Source organism: Cynocephalus volans, chromosome 7, assembly GCF_027409185.1.
Source record: "Cynocephalus volans isolate mCynVol1 chromosome 7, mCynVol1.pri, whole genome shotgun sequence".
In the NCBI taxonomy this organism is placed as follows: Eukaryota; Metazoa; Chordata; class Mammalia; order Dermoptera; family Cynocephalidae; genus Cynocephalus; species Cynocephalus volans.
Genome location: NC_084466.1, coordinates 100470026 through 100485680, shown reverse-complemented (window position 1 = coordinate 100485680; position 15655 = coordinate 100470026). Strand labels below are relative to the sequence as shown.

Sequence of the window (15655 nt, the reverse complement as noted above, 5' to 3'; positions counted from 1 at the left end):
TCTAATTCTAAAACAATCATGAGATAACAAAATATCTTCAGTCCTGATATTCCTGAAAAAAAAGAATAAGGTAAAGGGATTTGTCCTACCAAATATAAAAACTCATTTTAAAACTGCACTCTATTTTTTTTAAGAACTAGCACTGCAGATCAGTGGGAAAAGTAGAGACTATGTAATAAATGGTGTTGGGTCTAATGGTTATGCTTAAGGAGGAAAAACTGTATATCCAGATAAATCAGAGGCTAAGATATAAAATGCTAAACTAAAAACTATGCTTAGAGGAAAATATAATTCTGACACAAAAAGAAATATCCATATAAGGTCAAATTGATAAATTTAACTATGTACATCAAAACTTGAATTTCTGAATCACTGGAACAGCTAAAAAATTTTAAATAACAACAGCAAAAGTTGGGGAAGTGTGCAACACTAGATTTCTCGTACATAGCAGGTAGGCACAACTATCTGGAAAGAAGTTTGGAATGTAAAGTTAAACATACACCTATTAAATGACCCAGCAATTCCACTCATACGTATTGGCCCAAAAGATATAAAAACGTATATCCACCAAAAGACTTTTATAACAATGTTTATAACAGATTTATTCATAATAGTCCTAAATTAGAAACACTCCAAATGTCCACCAATAGGAGAATGGATAAACAAATTGTGCTATGCCCACACAACAAAATATTCCTCAGCAATAAAAAAGAGAATAAAGTTCAAAACCACAATGAGATACACTTCACACCCAATAGGATAGCTATAGCCAAAAGTCAGATAATAACAAGTGTTACAGAAGATGTCGAAAAATTAGAACCTTCGTATATTGCTGGTGGGAATGTAAAATGGTGCAGCCACTAACAAAGGGTTTGACAGTTTCTCAAAATATAAAACATAGTAGTTACCAGTTGACCCAGCAATTCCACTCCTAGGTATATACCCAAGAGAAATGAAAACATATAACCACACGAAAATTTGCACATGAATGTTCATAGCAGCATTATTCATATTAGCCAAAAGGTGGAAACAATCCAAATGTCAACCCATGAACAGATAAACAAAATGTGGCATATTCATACAATGGAATATCATTCACCAATAAAAAGGAATGAAGTACTGATACATGCTGCAACATGGATGAACCTTGAAAACATATGACGTGAAAGAAATCAGTCACGAAAGACCACATATAATATGATTCCATTTATATGAAATGCCTAAAACAGGCAAATCTATAAAGACAGACAGATTAGTGGTTACTTAAGACTTGGAGGGGTAACGGCTAAGGGGTACAGGGTTTCTTTTGAAGGTAATAAACTGTTCTCAAATTGATTGTGGTGATAGCTGTACAACTCTGACTATACTAAAAACCATTTAATTTTACACTTACACGGGTAAATTGTATGGTATGCAAATTATATCTCAATAAAGCTGTTACAAAAAAAATAGAATTTCTGTTCATTAAAAGACACTATAAAAAATTGAATCACCCACAGATATGTACAACCAACTATGCTCCAATAAAAAATAAGTAAATTTAAAAAAAGAAAGAAAGAAAGAAATGAATCAGTTGGTTATAGCACAGCCTTCTAATACTAAGGTCACAGCTTTGGATCTCTGTACAAGCCAACTGCCATAAATAAATACATACATACATACATACATAAAAAGAAAAGCTAAAGAAATGAAAAAGCCAAGCCACAAACAGGGAGAAGATATTTTCAGTATAAATAAGTAACAAGAGATTGATCATCAAATTATATAAAAAATTAATAAAAATCAAAAAGAAAAAGTTGGCCAAACACATAAGCAGGTATTTCACAGAAAAGGAAATATAATTGGTAAATAAACATATGAAAAGGTGCTCAATTTCATTACTAATAAGGGAAATGCAAAATAAGACCTCATAAGTTACGTTTTATACCCAATACAACTCACAAAAATTAAAAAATTAGCTAATATCAATGGAAATTTTTAACCACTGCTAGTGGAGATATAAATTGATATAACCACTTTCAATCAATTTGATCTGGAAATTTTTAACCACTGCTAGTGGAGATATAAATTGATATAACCACTTTCAATCAATTTGATCTGATCTAATAAAACTGAATATACATATAACTTACTAGCAATTCTACTACTAGATATATACTCTAGAAAAGCTCTTGAACCAGGATACATATACAACTGAACAACTGAATGAAGTTATTTATCCATGGCAAACAACATAGATTTTTGACATATAAAGAATTTAAGAAACAAAAAGTATTGATATTTCCATATCATGGAACAACACTCAGCAACAAAAATGTCAATATTCTAGCTGTGATATACTACTATAGCTTTGCAAGATATTACCACTGGGAAAACTGAGTAAAGACTGGGTAAATGGGATCTTTCGACATTATTTCTTACATGTAGGTAATTTAGTTTAAAAAAAAACAGGAATATAAACAAGGTAACAGTGGAGATTGGAGGACTATAGGTATCCTTATTTTTCTCCATTCTACTTTTTTATATTTTCTAAATTTCCCATAAGTCTTCACTATTTATAATTATGAAAAAAACACTTTTCAACTCTGATTTTTACTTAACATGTTCGTAAAAAATAAACCTTTAACAGTCATCTAACATAAGTGTGTGTTAACAACTCTACAGCTGGCTCAGATACTATGAAAAAGACGAAAAGTGCATTTCTACTTTACACACAAGGTATTATTGTATGACCATATAGGGGCCATAATTTTATCTTCATTATTTCTTAAGTAAAATTCTTTTCAGATAGCATCGTTACATGTTAACATTTTAGGGAAAAAAAAAAAATTGGTGACACATTTTAAACACAGTAGGATTCTGCCACATTTGAAACATACCTGCATATGGAGCCATTCCTAATATAGTAGGCATCAGGCCTCTGTAAAATCCAAGGAAACCACCTTCCTTTTGAATGAAGGAAAATTAGAAGTAAAATTACATTGTAATCACTATGATAAACACCAAAGAACAAAAGCACACATTATAATGCTAAATTTATTTTGGGCCCCACCTTGAAACACAAGGACATGCTTTCATAATTATAACATCAATAATTCTAAATAAAAGAATAGCTATTAAGATAACATTCAGGATATTTTCTCAAATATAAAAGGAGAAAGGTAAATATGAAATACCTGTGCATAAATTGTTTTGAATGCATGAATAATTCCTGTATAGGTATGCTCCCCTTTCACCTGGAATGCTAGGCGTACTCTAACCATATCAAGAGGGTAAGTACAGATAACTGCTGTCATACCTGAAAAGAAAGTAGAAACTTAAAGGTATTGCTGTTAGCCATTCTCAGACAGAAAATGAAAAGAAAAAAAGAAAAAAAAAAACTTAAAGGTAAAAAGAATTTTTCACAGATACAGTATGTATATACACATCTATAGAAATATATATGTTCCCTATCATTAGTAGTGCTGTCAATATTATAGAAATGATGAAAACCCAGTGAAATCAAAGGTGATATTACTGATAGAATTATACCATAATATCGGCAGCTGGAAAACAACCTAGTAAGTAAGAGATCAGTTGGTAAAAAATCTTTTCAAGCACCAAAATTCTAAATTCCTTATATAGAATTATTAGGATCATAAGGTTTTTTAAAAAATTCATTCTACTACTTGTCTTTTCCTAGTTAAGATATCAGAAAGGAAATACCAACTATTTCTATGACATGAGGCAAGATATTTGATTTTTTTATTTTCTCTAATCGTAAAATACAGAGATGCTTTAACTAATGAAACACAGGAACTCATTATTTTTTATTTTAATTTTTTATTGAAACATAATTGATTGTACATATCTGTGGGGTACAGCATTGAATATCAATACCTGTATACAATATGTGATGCTCGAATCAGGATAATTAGTATATTTATCATTACACAATGTAATCATTTTTTGTGTAATTTTCATTTCTTAAATTGTAAACTGAAAAATTATATGGGGGACAAAGCAATGTTATAATTTATGAGTACCACATGCAATAATTAAATCAGGCTAATTAACATATCCATCACTTCAAATGAAATTCTTATAAAAATAAAATAAAAACACTTATTTAAAAAAGTTTCAAACCACAGTCATTATTCTGTTTATAAAATTAGGTTGCTTTGTTATTGATTAAGCATAAGAAAAATATAAACATCTACAGGGTTCAATCCCTGTATCGCAAGCTGCCAAAAAATATATATATATACATATAAATGTTATATATGTATTTTATATATATAAATATCCAAAGTCACAGAAACAATTAGTTTTAGAGATAAAATCTCCTGATGATAAGCAAATTTTGAATTAACTTCTAGATTTTCATGAACATACAATTTTAAATTCCATAAATTACCCAGTTGAGTTTTTTATAAATTTAAAACATTCTATTTCTTTTATACTAACAAAGGAATGTCTATTCAGTGTAGAAAAAATTAGAAAATATAGACAATCAAAACTATTAGGGCTGGCCAGTTAGCTCAGTTGGTCAGAGTGTGGCTTTATAACACCAACGTCAAGCCCGGTCAAGATGGCAGAATAGATGGTCCCTAGCGTCACTCTCTCCCACAAATCAACCTATTTAAACTATAAAAACATAACATCAAGTGCATATGGAATGGGGAGACGTCCAGCGGGGGAGGTAGAAACTCCACAGAGACCACATGCCCTGCGGGGCCACTGTTGCACCATCCGGCAGATAGGCTTCACCGCCGCCACCGGCTCCATTCCCAGCCCAGCCCAGTGCGCACAGAGTGGGGAGACGACCGGCAGGGGAGGTGGAGGCTCCGCAGAAACCACACACCCTGTAGGGCCGCCACTGCGTGATCCAGCAGGTAGGCTTCACTGCAGGCACCCGGCTCCATTCCCAGCCTGGCCTAATGCGCTCGGAGCAGGGAGATGTCCGGCATGGGAGGCGGGAACTCCACGGGAACCACACTGCTGCTGCGGGATCCAGCAGCCCGGCCCAATGCGTATGGAGCACAGAGACGTCCAGCAAGGGAGAGAGAAGCTCCATAGAGTCCACACACCCTGTGGGGGGGCTGCCACCGCGCGATCCAGCAGCAGGTAGGCTTCACCGCGGCCACCTGGCTCCATCCCAAGCCCAGCCTAGCACACACAGAGTAGGGAGACATCCTGCAGGGGAAGGGGAAGCTCTACAGACACCACATGCTCTGCGGTGCCTTGGCGCATCCCAGCAGCCGGGGCCAGAGCGCACGGAACAGGGAGAAGTCCAGCATGGGAGGTGGAAGCTCAGCAGAGACCACACACCCTGCGGTACTGCCCCGTGATCCAGCAGCCCAGCAGAGTCCAAGCCGACCAGAGAGGTGGCTCCCTGGAGAAGCCAAAGACCCGAGGCAACCACACACGCAAGGCACTAGTGGCCAAATGAGCACTCACTAAGGTAGCCATACCAAATTGGCAACCACAAAAACATCTTAGTCAGTCAATAGTGTCAAACCTGTGGACTGTGAAACCCCCTGCCACAATGAATAAACAACAAAGAAAAGATACCAGAAATACGAAAAATCAAGAAAGTACACCACCACAGGATAATAACTATCAAGCTCTAGATCCTATAGAACAAGAAGCCTTTGAAATGACTGAATTTCGAGCGATAATTCTAAGGAAACTGAATGAGATACAAGATAACTCAGCTGGACATGATGATGAAACGAGGAAAAGTATACAGGACCTGAAAGAGTATATGTACAAGGAAATCAATGCCCTGAAAAAAACTGTAGCAGAACTTGCCGAACTGAAGAAGTTATTCAGTGAAATAAAAAACACAACGGAGAGTTTAGCCAACAGGCTTGCGGAAGTTGAAGAGAGAACCTCTGAACATGAAGATGGGCTGTTTGAAATAACATAAGCAGACAAAAAAAAAAAAAAAGAAAGAAAGAAAAAAGAATCAAAGGCATTGAAGAGATATCAGACAACCTTAAGCGCTCAAATATCCAAGACATGGGTATTCCAGAAGGGGAGGAAAAAGGAGATTGCATTGAAAACATATTCAACAAAATAGTGGCAGAAAACTTCCCAGGTATAGGAAAAATCACAGATCTTCAGATCCAGGAAGCTCAACGATCTCCAAACGTATTCAACCCAAAAAGGTCTTCTCCAAGATACATTATAGTCAAATTGGCAAAACTCAAAGACAAAGAGAGAATCCTAAAAGCTGCAAGAGAGAAGTGTCAAATCACCTATAAGGGAGCCCCAATCAGGCTAACATCAGACTTTTCATCACAAACCCTAAAAGCCAGAAAGGAATGGGATGATATATTCAAAATACTAAAAGACAGAGATTGTAAGCCAAGAATACTCTACCCTGCAAGGCTATCCTTCCGAAATGAAGGGCAAATAGTATATTTCTCAGACAAACAAAAACTGCGGGAGTTCACCACCACACGACCACCCTTACAAGAAATTCTCAAGGGAGTGCTGGGTTTGGTTCCTGAAAAATAACTACCACTGCCATAAAAAACCAAGAAAAATCAAAACCCACTAGTACAATAAAAATGGCATTCATGAAGAGAAAACAAACAAAAAGGCTATCTACAACCTAAGGAACCAACAAACACACAAAACAAACAGTAAATCAGAAAACAAGGAACAAAAGACACCTAAGACAACCAAACAACCAATAAAATGCTAGGAATAAATCAACACTTTTCAATAACAATTCTTAATGTAAAAGGCTTAAATTCCCCAATCAAAAGACACAGACTGGCTGACTGGATCAAAAAGCAGGACCCAACTATATGCTGCCTACAAGAGACCCACCTCATCCATAAAGACTCACATAGACTAAGAGTGAAAGGATGGAAAAAGATTTACCACACAAACAGAAAAGAAAAACGAGCTGGAGTAGCTATTCTTATATCTGACAAAATAGACTTTAAACTAAATACCATAAAAAGAGACAATGAGGGATACTACGTAATGATAAAAGGACTGATCCATCAAGAAGACATAACAATCATAAATATGTACGCACCCAATGTTGGAGCAGCCAGATTTATAAAACAAACTCTACTAGATCTAAAGAAGGAAATAGACACTAATACCATAATAGCAGAGGACCTGAACACCCCACTGTCAATATTGGACAGATCATCTAGGCAAAGAATCAGTAGAGAAACACAAGATCTAAACAAGACTCTAGACCAATTGGACTTGGCAGATATCTACAGAACATTCCATCCAACAACCTCAGAATATTCATTCTTCGCATCAGCACATGGATCATTCTCCAGGATAGATCACATATTAGGTCACAAATCAAGTCTCAACAAATTCAAAAAAATTGGAATTATCCCATGTATTTTCTCAGACCACAATGGATTAAAATTAGAAATCAATAACAAATGAAATTCTGGAAACTATACAAACACATGGAAATTAAACAGCATTCTACTTAATGACATATGGGTCCAAGAAGATATCAAGCAGGAAATCAAAAAATTTATTCAAACTAATGAAAATAAAGATACATCATACCAAAACCTGTGGGATACTGCAAAAGCAGTATTAAGGGGGAAATTTATTGCATTAAATGCTCACCTCAGAAGAATGGAAAGATGGCAAGTGAACAACCTGACACTTCACCTTAAAGAACTAGATAAATAAGAACAATCCAAACCTAAATAGCAGACTGAAAGAAATCATTAAGATCAGAGCAGAACTTAATGAAATTGAAACCCAAAAAACAATACAAAAGATCAATGAATCAAAAAGTTGCTTTTTGAAAAGATAAATAAAATTGACAAACCATTAGCATGACTAACAAAAAAAAGAGAGAAGATTCAAATAACAAAAATTAGAAATGAAAAAGGTGATATTACAACTGATTCATCTGAAATACAAGGAATCATTCGAGACTACTATAAACAACTATATGCCAACAAATTTGAAAATCTGGAGGAAACAATAAATTTCTGGACACACACAAGCTCCCAAAACTGAGCCATGAAGACGCAGAAAATCTGAACAGACCAATAACAATAAAGGAGATTGAAGCTGTTACCAGAAGGCTACCAACAAAGAAAAGCCCAGGACCATATGGATTCACAGCAGAATTTTACCAAACATTCAAAGAGGAATTGACACCGATTCTTTACAAACTATTCCAAAAGATCGAAACGGACGCAAATCTCCCAAACTCATTCTATGAAGCAAACATCATCCTGATATCCAAACCAGGTAAAGATATAACCAAAAAAGAAAACTACAGGCCGATATCCTTGATGAATATAGATGCAAAAATCCTCACTAAAATACTAGCAAACAGAATACAGCAACACATACGTAAAATTACTTACCACGATCAAGTGGGATTCATCCCAGGGATGCAAGGTTGGTTCAACATACGCAAATCAATAAATGTGATACACCATATTAATAAAATCAAACACAAGGACCATATGATCATCTCTATACATGCTGAAAAAGCATTTGATAAAATTCAACACTCATTCATGACAAAGACCCTCTATAAGTTAGGTATAGATGGAAAGTATCTCAACATAATTAAAGCCATATATGATAAACCCACTGCCAATATCATCCTGATATTCAGTTTTTCCTTTAAGAACAGGAACTAGACATGGATGCCCACTCTCACCACTCCTATTCAACATAGTGTTGGAAGTACTAGCCAGAGCAATCAGAGAAGAGAAGGAAATAAAGGGCATCCAGATTGGAAAAGATGAAGTCAAACTGTCCCTGTTTGCACATGACATGATCCTATATATCGAACAGCCTAAAGCCTCTACAAAAAAACTCTTGGAATTGATAAATGATTTCATTTCAGCACAGTAGCAGGATACAAAATCAACACACAAAAATCAGTAGCATTTCTATTCTCCAATAGTGAACGTGCAGAAAGCGAAATCCAGAAAGCCTGCCCATTTGCAATAACCACCAAAAAAATAAAATACTTTGGAATTGAGTTAACCAAGGAGGTGAAAAATCTCTATAACAAGAACTACAAACCACGGCTGAGAGAAATTAGAGAGGATACAAGAAGATGGAAAGATATCCCATGCTCTTGGATTGGAAGAATCAACATAGTGAAAAGGTCCATACTACCCAAAGTGATATACAAATTCAATGAAATCCCCATCAAAATTCCAATGACATTTTTCTCAGAAATAGAAAGAACTATCCAGACATTTATATGGAATAACAAAAGACTACACATAGCCAAAGCAACACTGAGCAAAAAAAATAAAGCTGGAGGCATAACACTACCTGACTTTAAACTATACTACAAAGCTATAATAACCAAAACAGTATGGTACTGGCATAAAAACAGACACACTGATCAGTGGAATAGAATAGGGAATCCAGAAATCAACCCACACACCTACAGCCATCTGATCTTTGACAAAGGCACCAAGCCTATACACTGGGGAAGGGACTGCCTCTTTAGCAAATGGTGCTGGGAGAACTGGATATCAATATGCAGGAGAACGAAACTAGACCCATACCTTTCACCATACACTAAAGTCAACTCAAAATGGATTAAGGATTTAAATATACACCCTGAAACAATAAAACTTCTTAAGAAAAACATAGGAGAAACACTTCAGGAAATAGGACTGGACACAGACTTCATGAATACGACCCCAAAAGCACGGGCAACTAAAGGAAAAATAAACAAATGGGATTATATCAAACTAAAGAGCTTCTGCACAGCAAAAGAAACAATTAACAGAGTTAAAAGACAACCAACAGAGTGGGAGAAAATATTTGCAAAATATACATCTGACAAAGGATTAATATCCAGAATATACAAGGAACTCAAACAACTTTACAAGAAAAAACAAGCAACCCGATTAAAACATGGGCAAAAGAGCTAAGTAGGCATTTCTCGAAGGAAGATATACAAATGGCCAACAGACATATGAAAAAATGCTCAACATCACTCAGCATCCGGGAAACGCAAATCAAAACTACACTGAGAGACCATCTCACCCCAGTTAGGATGGCTAAAATCCAAAAGACTCTGAACGATAAATGCTGGCGAGGTTGCGGAGGAAAAGGAACTCTCATACATTGTTGGTGGGACTGCAAAATGGTGCAGCCTCTATGGAAAAGGGTATGGAGGTTCCTCAAACAATTGCAGATAGATCTGCCATATGACCCAACTATCCCACTGCTGGGAATATAACCAGAGGAATGGAAATCATCAAGTCGAAGGTATACCTGTTCCCCAATGTTCATCGCAGCAATCTTTACAATAGCCAAGAGTTGGAACCAGCCCGAGTGTCCATCATCGGATGAGCAGATACGGAAAATGTGGTATATCTACACAATGGAATACTACTCAGCTATAAAAACAAATGAAATACTGCCATTTGCAACAACATGGATGGACCTTGAGAGAGTTATATTAAGGGAAACAAGTCAGGCACAGAAAGAGAAATACCACATGTTCTCACTTATTGGTGGGAGCTAAAAATAAATAAATAAATTCACACACACACACACACAAACCCGTGGGTGGAAGAAGACATAACAACTACAATTCCTTGAAGTTGATACGACAAGCAAACAGAAAGGACATTGTTGGGTGGGAGGGGTGAGAGGGAGGAGGGAGGGAGGTTTCGGTAATGGGCCACAATAATCAACCACATTGTATATTGACAAAATAAAATTTTAAAAAAAAAAATATATATATATATATATATATAACACCAACGTCAAGAGTTCAGTTTCCCAAACCATACAGCTGCCAAAAAAAAAAAAAGATATATATCTAAACATATACATATTCAGGGGCCAGCCCATGGCTCACTCGGTAGAGTGCAGTGCTGATAACACCAAGGCCACGGGTTCGGATCCTATATAGGGATGGCCGGTTTGCTCACTGGCTGAGCGCGGTGCTGACAACACCAAGCCAAGGGTTGAGATCCCCTTACCGGTCATCTTTTTAAAATAAATAAATAAATAAATAAATAAATAAACATATACATATTCACCCTCTACTAACAACCACCTAAGTATATTATCTTTCAAATCTTTTATACATGTGCACTTACATGTGTACACACACACACCCTTTTTTGTAAATGTAGAATTCAGTCATATTTATTAAACAGCCAGAAGTGAACTAGAATTATACCTTCTGCTTCTGAATATGCAGTTTGCTTTACATAATAGTGTCTTTTTTTTTAATTAATATTTTTTTTACATTCTATGATGTTGTTGCAGAGCAGTTGGGAGGAGGAGATGGGAAAGGGGAAGGAAATGTGATGGAAGGAGGAGGAAGGAGGAGGGGCAGGACTGAGGCCTGTGGCAACCCTCACATTCCCACAGGGAAGACCATGGGGCTTCCAGCAATGGTTTAGTCATTGCCAGGCTGGGTACAGATGTCAGGGGAGTGTGGCAAAAGCCCTCCCTTCCCACTTCCCCAGCTTGTGAACCGGGGGCCCTTCTTGCTGTGGCTTGGTGGTTGTTGCTGGGCTGGCTGCGGATGTGGGGGCATGTCTGAGGCCCTCAGTCCCCCACCACCCCAGCTCAGGAGGGCCTGGGGCCTTTCCTTCAGTGGTCATCACTGGGCTGGTTGCTCGCGTTGGGGGGGCATGACTGAGGTCCTCAGCGCCCCACTGCCCCAGCTTTGGAGAGCCTGGAGTGCTTTCTGCAATGGATTGGTGGTTGTTGCTAGGCTGGCTGTGGGTGTGCGGGGGATGTGGCCAAGGCCCTTGGCCCCCTGTGCTGGCTTGTTGGTTTTCACTGGACTGGTTGCTCATGTTTGGGGGCGGTGTGACTGAGGCCCAAGGCCCTCCACCACGCCAGCTCAGGAGAGCCCAGGGTGCTTCCTGTGGCAGCTCAGTGGTCATTGCTGGGCTGGTGGCTTGTGTTGGGGGGGCATGGCCAAGGTCCAAGGCCCACACCCTTGGGACTAGCTGCAGGTGTGGAGGGGCATGGCTGAGGCCCTGGCCCTCCCTGCTTTCTGGTTTGGTAGCCCAGGGGACTTCTGGTCCTTCTAGGTGTTATAGGTATTCTTTGGTGAAATGAGACCTTTACTAGTTAATATCAAACTTTGCCTCTGGTTGTGGGTACTTTGCTTTTTCTTTCTGTTCTATGTTGGATTATTTGCTGTTCCACTACTCAAACTCTGCACTGGAACTAATTTGCTGTCCTTTACTTATTTCTAAAACGGGGGAACTTCCTATGTGATTGAGCTAAGTTGCTGCTTTTCTGCTGATTCCCTAGGGAAGGCATTTTTGTGCAGCTTGGGTTTTAATTGTTGACTTTATAGGTACTTCTAGGTCTAATGAAATCCAGTGCACCTGTGTTACACAAAAACTCTGGTCTGGGTCTGAGTCTTTTCATCAAACTACACCCCCTACAGTTCTATATTCCTGACCAGTCTTCACTGGGTGGTCCTATGCTGACTGGGGGTCAGATGAGCTGTCCTTGCTGTGCCCCAGTGTTCTCCTGGTAGGCCTATCTCCCCCACTACCTGTGCTCCAAACACTTCCCATGGGACAGGCTGTGCTCTGGTCCCTTGTGATGACTCACCAGCCTCTGAATGGCTCCTTTTATTCAGTTGTTGTGGCTCCTCAGTCCTATGTGGGTCCACGGGAACCCCATTAGTGGTGTTGCTGGCCTTGAAGCCACCAAGGCCCTCTTCGCCCCTGCTGCCTCCAAGCAACTTCACCCGAAGGGCACAGCTGCGGCTTTTGCCAGCTCCTGCTCCATGCGCTCAGCAGCTCCAGCCTGGAAATGGCCAGGATTCGAAATGGTTGGAGGGGTTTTTTCTTTCTCTCATCATGGCTTCTCCCACCTTCATGCACTCCATAGGTCTCTCCTCCTCTTCCCCTGAGCTCTAGTGGCCTCAGCGTGGCTGCTATTGCTTTTTTATAGTTGTAAATTGGTTGATTTGTGGGAGAAAGTGATGCTGAGGACTGTCTATTCCACCAACTTGACCAGAAGAGCACACATACCCTTAATACTTGTAATTATAATGTAATTCTATTTTGTAGTTAATTTTTCCTACTTTACATTATGTTGTGAACATCTTTCCAGGTGAGAAAAACATAATTCAGATGTACCATAATTGATTAAAACAATTCTTCTCTAAAACAAAATGAAAAAAAAAAAAAAACACCTCTCTAACGACATTTAGGTTATCAGGTTATCTTCACTATTTGCTATATGATATTATAATAGCAAACAATGCTTTGGTTAATGTCCTTATAACTAAGTATTTTTGTGCATCATTTCCACTATAGATAAATTCCTAATATAGAGTTATTGAGGCAAAGGGTAAGGCTTTTAATAGAAATTGCCTTCCAGAAAAACTGTACCAATTTATAATGCTACCCACTAAAATAAAAGTTCTATTTCTCTGATTTCTGAAAAATACTAGATTTATCTGACAATTAGAATACTCAATTATTGGATAATTTTCCCGCCATTTGATGTGCAAAAAGCATCTTCCCAATGTAAATTTGGCTTCTTATAAGACTTTCTTTTCCAATGTAGGTTTCTAATACTGTATTTTGTTAAGACAATTTCTTCATCTTTTTACTAGTTTCACCAAATAAAAATATGATTTTTTTGCCAGAACTTTGACGTAGATCAGCAAGTAGTCATAAAAGTGGCGATTTAAAGTGAATTCCACATACTTAGGCTGGCTGGTTAGCTCAGTTGGTTAGAGCGTGATGTTATAACATCAAGGTCAAGGATTCAGATCCCTATACAAGAGACACACACACACACACACAAAAAAAAAACCCACCTGGAGTCTTTTAAAATACCAAATGTCAAACTCTCAAAAATATTTTCCTCATTATTTCTGGATTCACTGCTTTGCTGGGGGCCTAAGTATGTGCATAGTCTACCTGTGAAGTAATCCAGCATTACATTATTTTCTTGGTTTGATAATTTCCTCATTTCAGCTAATTTATTTTTTATTAATTTATTATTAAATTATTTATTTTTGACTTAGTCAAAACTGATCAAAAGAAGTCATGAGAAGAGACTCTGGAGTACACCTCCTTGGGTTCAAATGAGACTCTACCACTAACTAGCGGTATGACCTTGACCATGTGTATTAGGTTCTCCAGAGAGACAGAATGAATAGGATATGTTATAATTATATGAGAGGGATTTATTAGGGGAATTAGCTCACGTGACTATGAAGAAAAGTCCCACAATAGGCTGTCCATAAACTAGATGCCGGTAGCGTGGCTCAGTCCAAGTCCAAAGGCCTCAAACTAGGTAAGCTGATGGTGTCCTTTTTTTTTTTTTTTTTTTTTTTTTTAAGCTGATGGTGTCCTTGGTGTCAGTCCTGGAACCCAAAAGCTGAAGAGTCTCAAGCGCTGATGTCCATGGACAGAAGAGAAGAGTGTATCCCAGCTCCGTGGGATCAAGAGAGAGCTTCACCTCTTTCTTCTGTCTTTTGTATTCTCTGAAGCCCCAGTGGATTGGATGGTTCCCACCCACATTGAGGGGGGGGTCTTTCCCACCCAATCCAATCAGACTCATACTGATCTCTGTTGGAAACACCCTCACGGACACACCTAAAAAGATTGCTTTACCAGGTTTCTCAGTATTCCTTCATCTAACCAAGTTGACACATAGAATTAACCTTCACACCACATTACTTAACCTGGGTGTCAGTTTCATTATCTGTAAAATGGGAAACATAGTAAGTGGGTACCCAATTCAGAGTTTTATGAAGATTAAGTGAGTTAAGTAAATGCTTAAAAAGATAATTCCTGGAAGACAGTAAATGTTATACAGTATATTAGTGTTAGCTATTATTCTCCCAGTCTTTTATTTAAACTATCCATGTTTTGACCCTTTCCTTTGATAACCAAATCATTTATCTCCTCTTCTTACCAAAGTTCCTCCCACTCCATACCTCTCCCTTTCCTGCACATCAATGCTCAAAAATTCAAATAAAAAGGGAAGCACAATCAGAGGACTATTGGAGAGGAATATGTCTCAAAGTGGGAACTCAGTTTGACTGCTACTAATCAGACTGACATACATACCAGTCATTTAGATGGTGACTGAGGTTTTCAATTCATAAAGTTAGTGTCTCTTATTTGGGCCCCTTTTCTCCATTCATACATTACTTACTATTCTACCAAGCACTGCTTTATAGGAAGTGTGAAAAGGGCCTGCCAAGAGCAAATAAGAGAAATCAGAAACTACTTACCTTAATAGTGGTGGTAATGACTTTCCTCTTCCCCCACGTTACAACTACAATCCAATATAAAGAGTAGAATATCTTCACCGACCAGGAAGCAATGATACTCAATCAAGCTGAGATGTGCTCTCAGTTTTTTTGTATATGCAAACTCTTCTCTTTTCCTTCCTTGAGTCAAGAAACTGAGGACTTAATGATGAATCTAAACCAAGTGAGACTTTTTTCCTCTAAATTCTCATCTTCCTACTGTCTCTAAAGTATAGAATCCCAGGATTATGGGAAACCTAAGACCACACTTTAACCAGATATTACATTTTGCTAATTTAGGAAGCTTGGAAGAGCTCAATATTACCTTCTATAATCTACTCAGCATGCTTACTGTGTGCTTAAACAGAGAACAAAAACAAAAATCTCTGGTTGCAAATTATTTTTCTAACCTTGCTA

The 15655-nt window shown here is 37.8% G+C and overlaps 1 protein-coding gene across 3 annotated transcripts in view; it reads right to left on the bottom strand.

Annotated features, from left to right (window-relative positions):
• The window catches only part of SLC25A16 (solute carrier family 25 member 16), a 46099-nt gene that overhangs the window by 9223 nt on the left and 21221 nt on the right, over nt 1-15655 (bottom strand). For all 3 annotated transcript variants that reach the window (XM_063102953.1, XM_063102955.1, XM_063102954.1), the window contains 2 exons: nt 3177-3298; nt 2880-2946 (listed from right to left, as the gene is read on the bottom strand). In XM_063102953.1, the coding sequence (XP_062959023.1) occupies nt 2880-2946; nt 3177-3298 (189 nt within the window). The remainder of the gene's footprint in view (nt 1-2879; nt 2947-3176; nt 3299-15655) is intronic.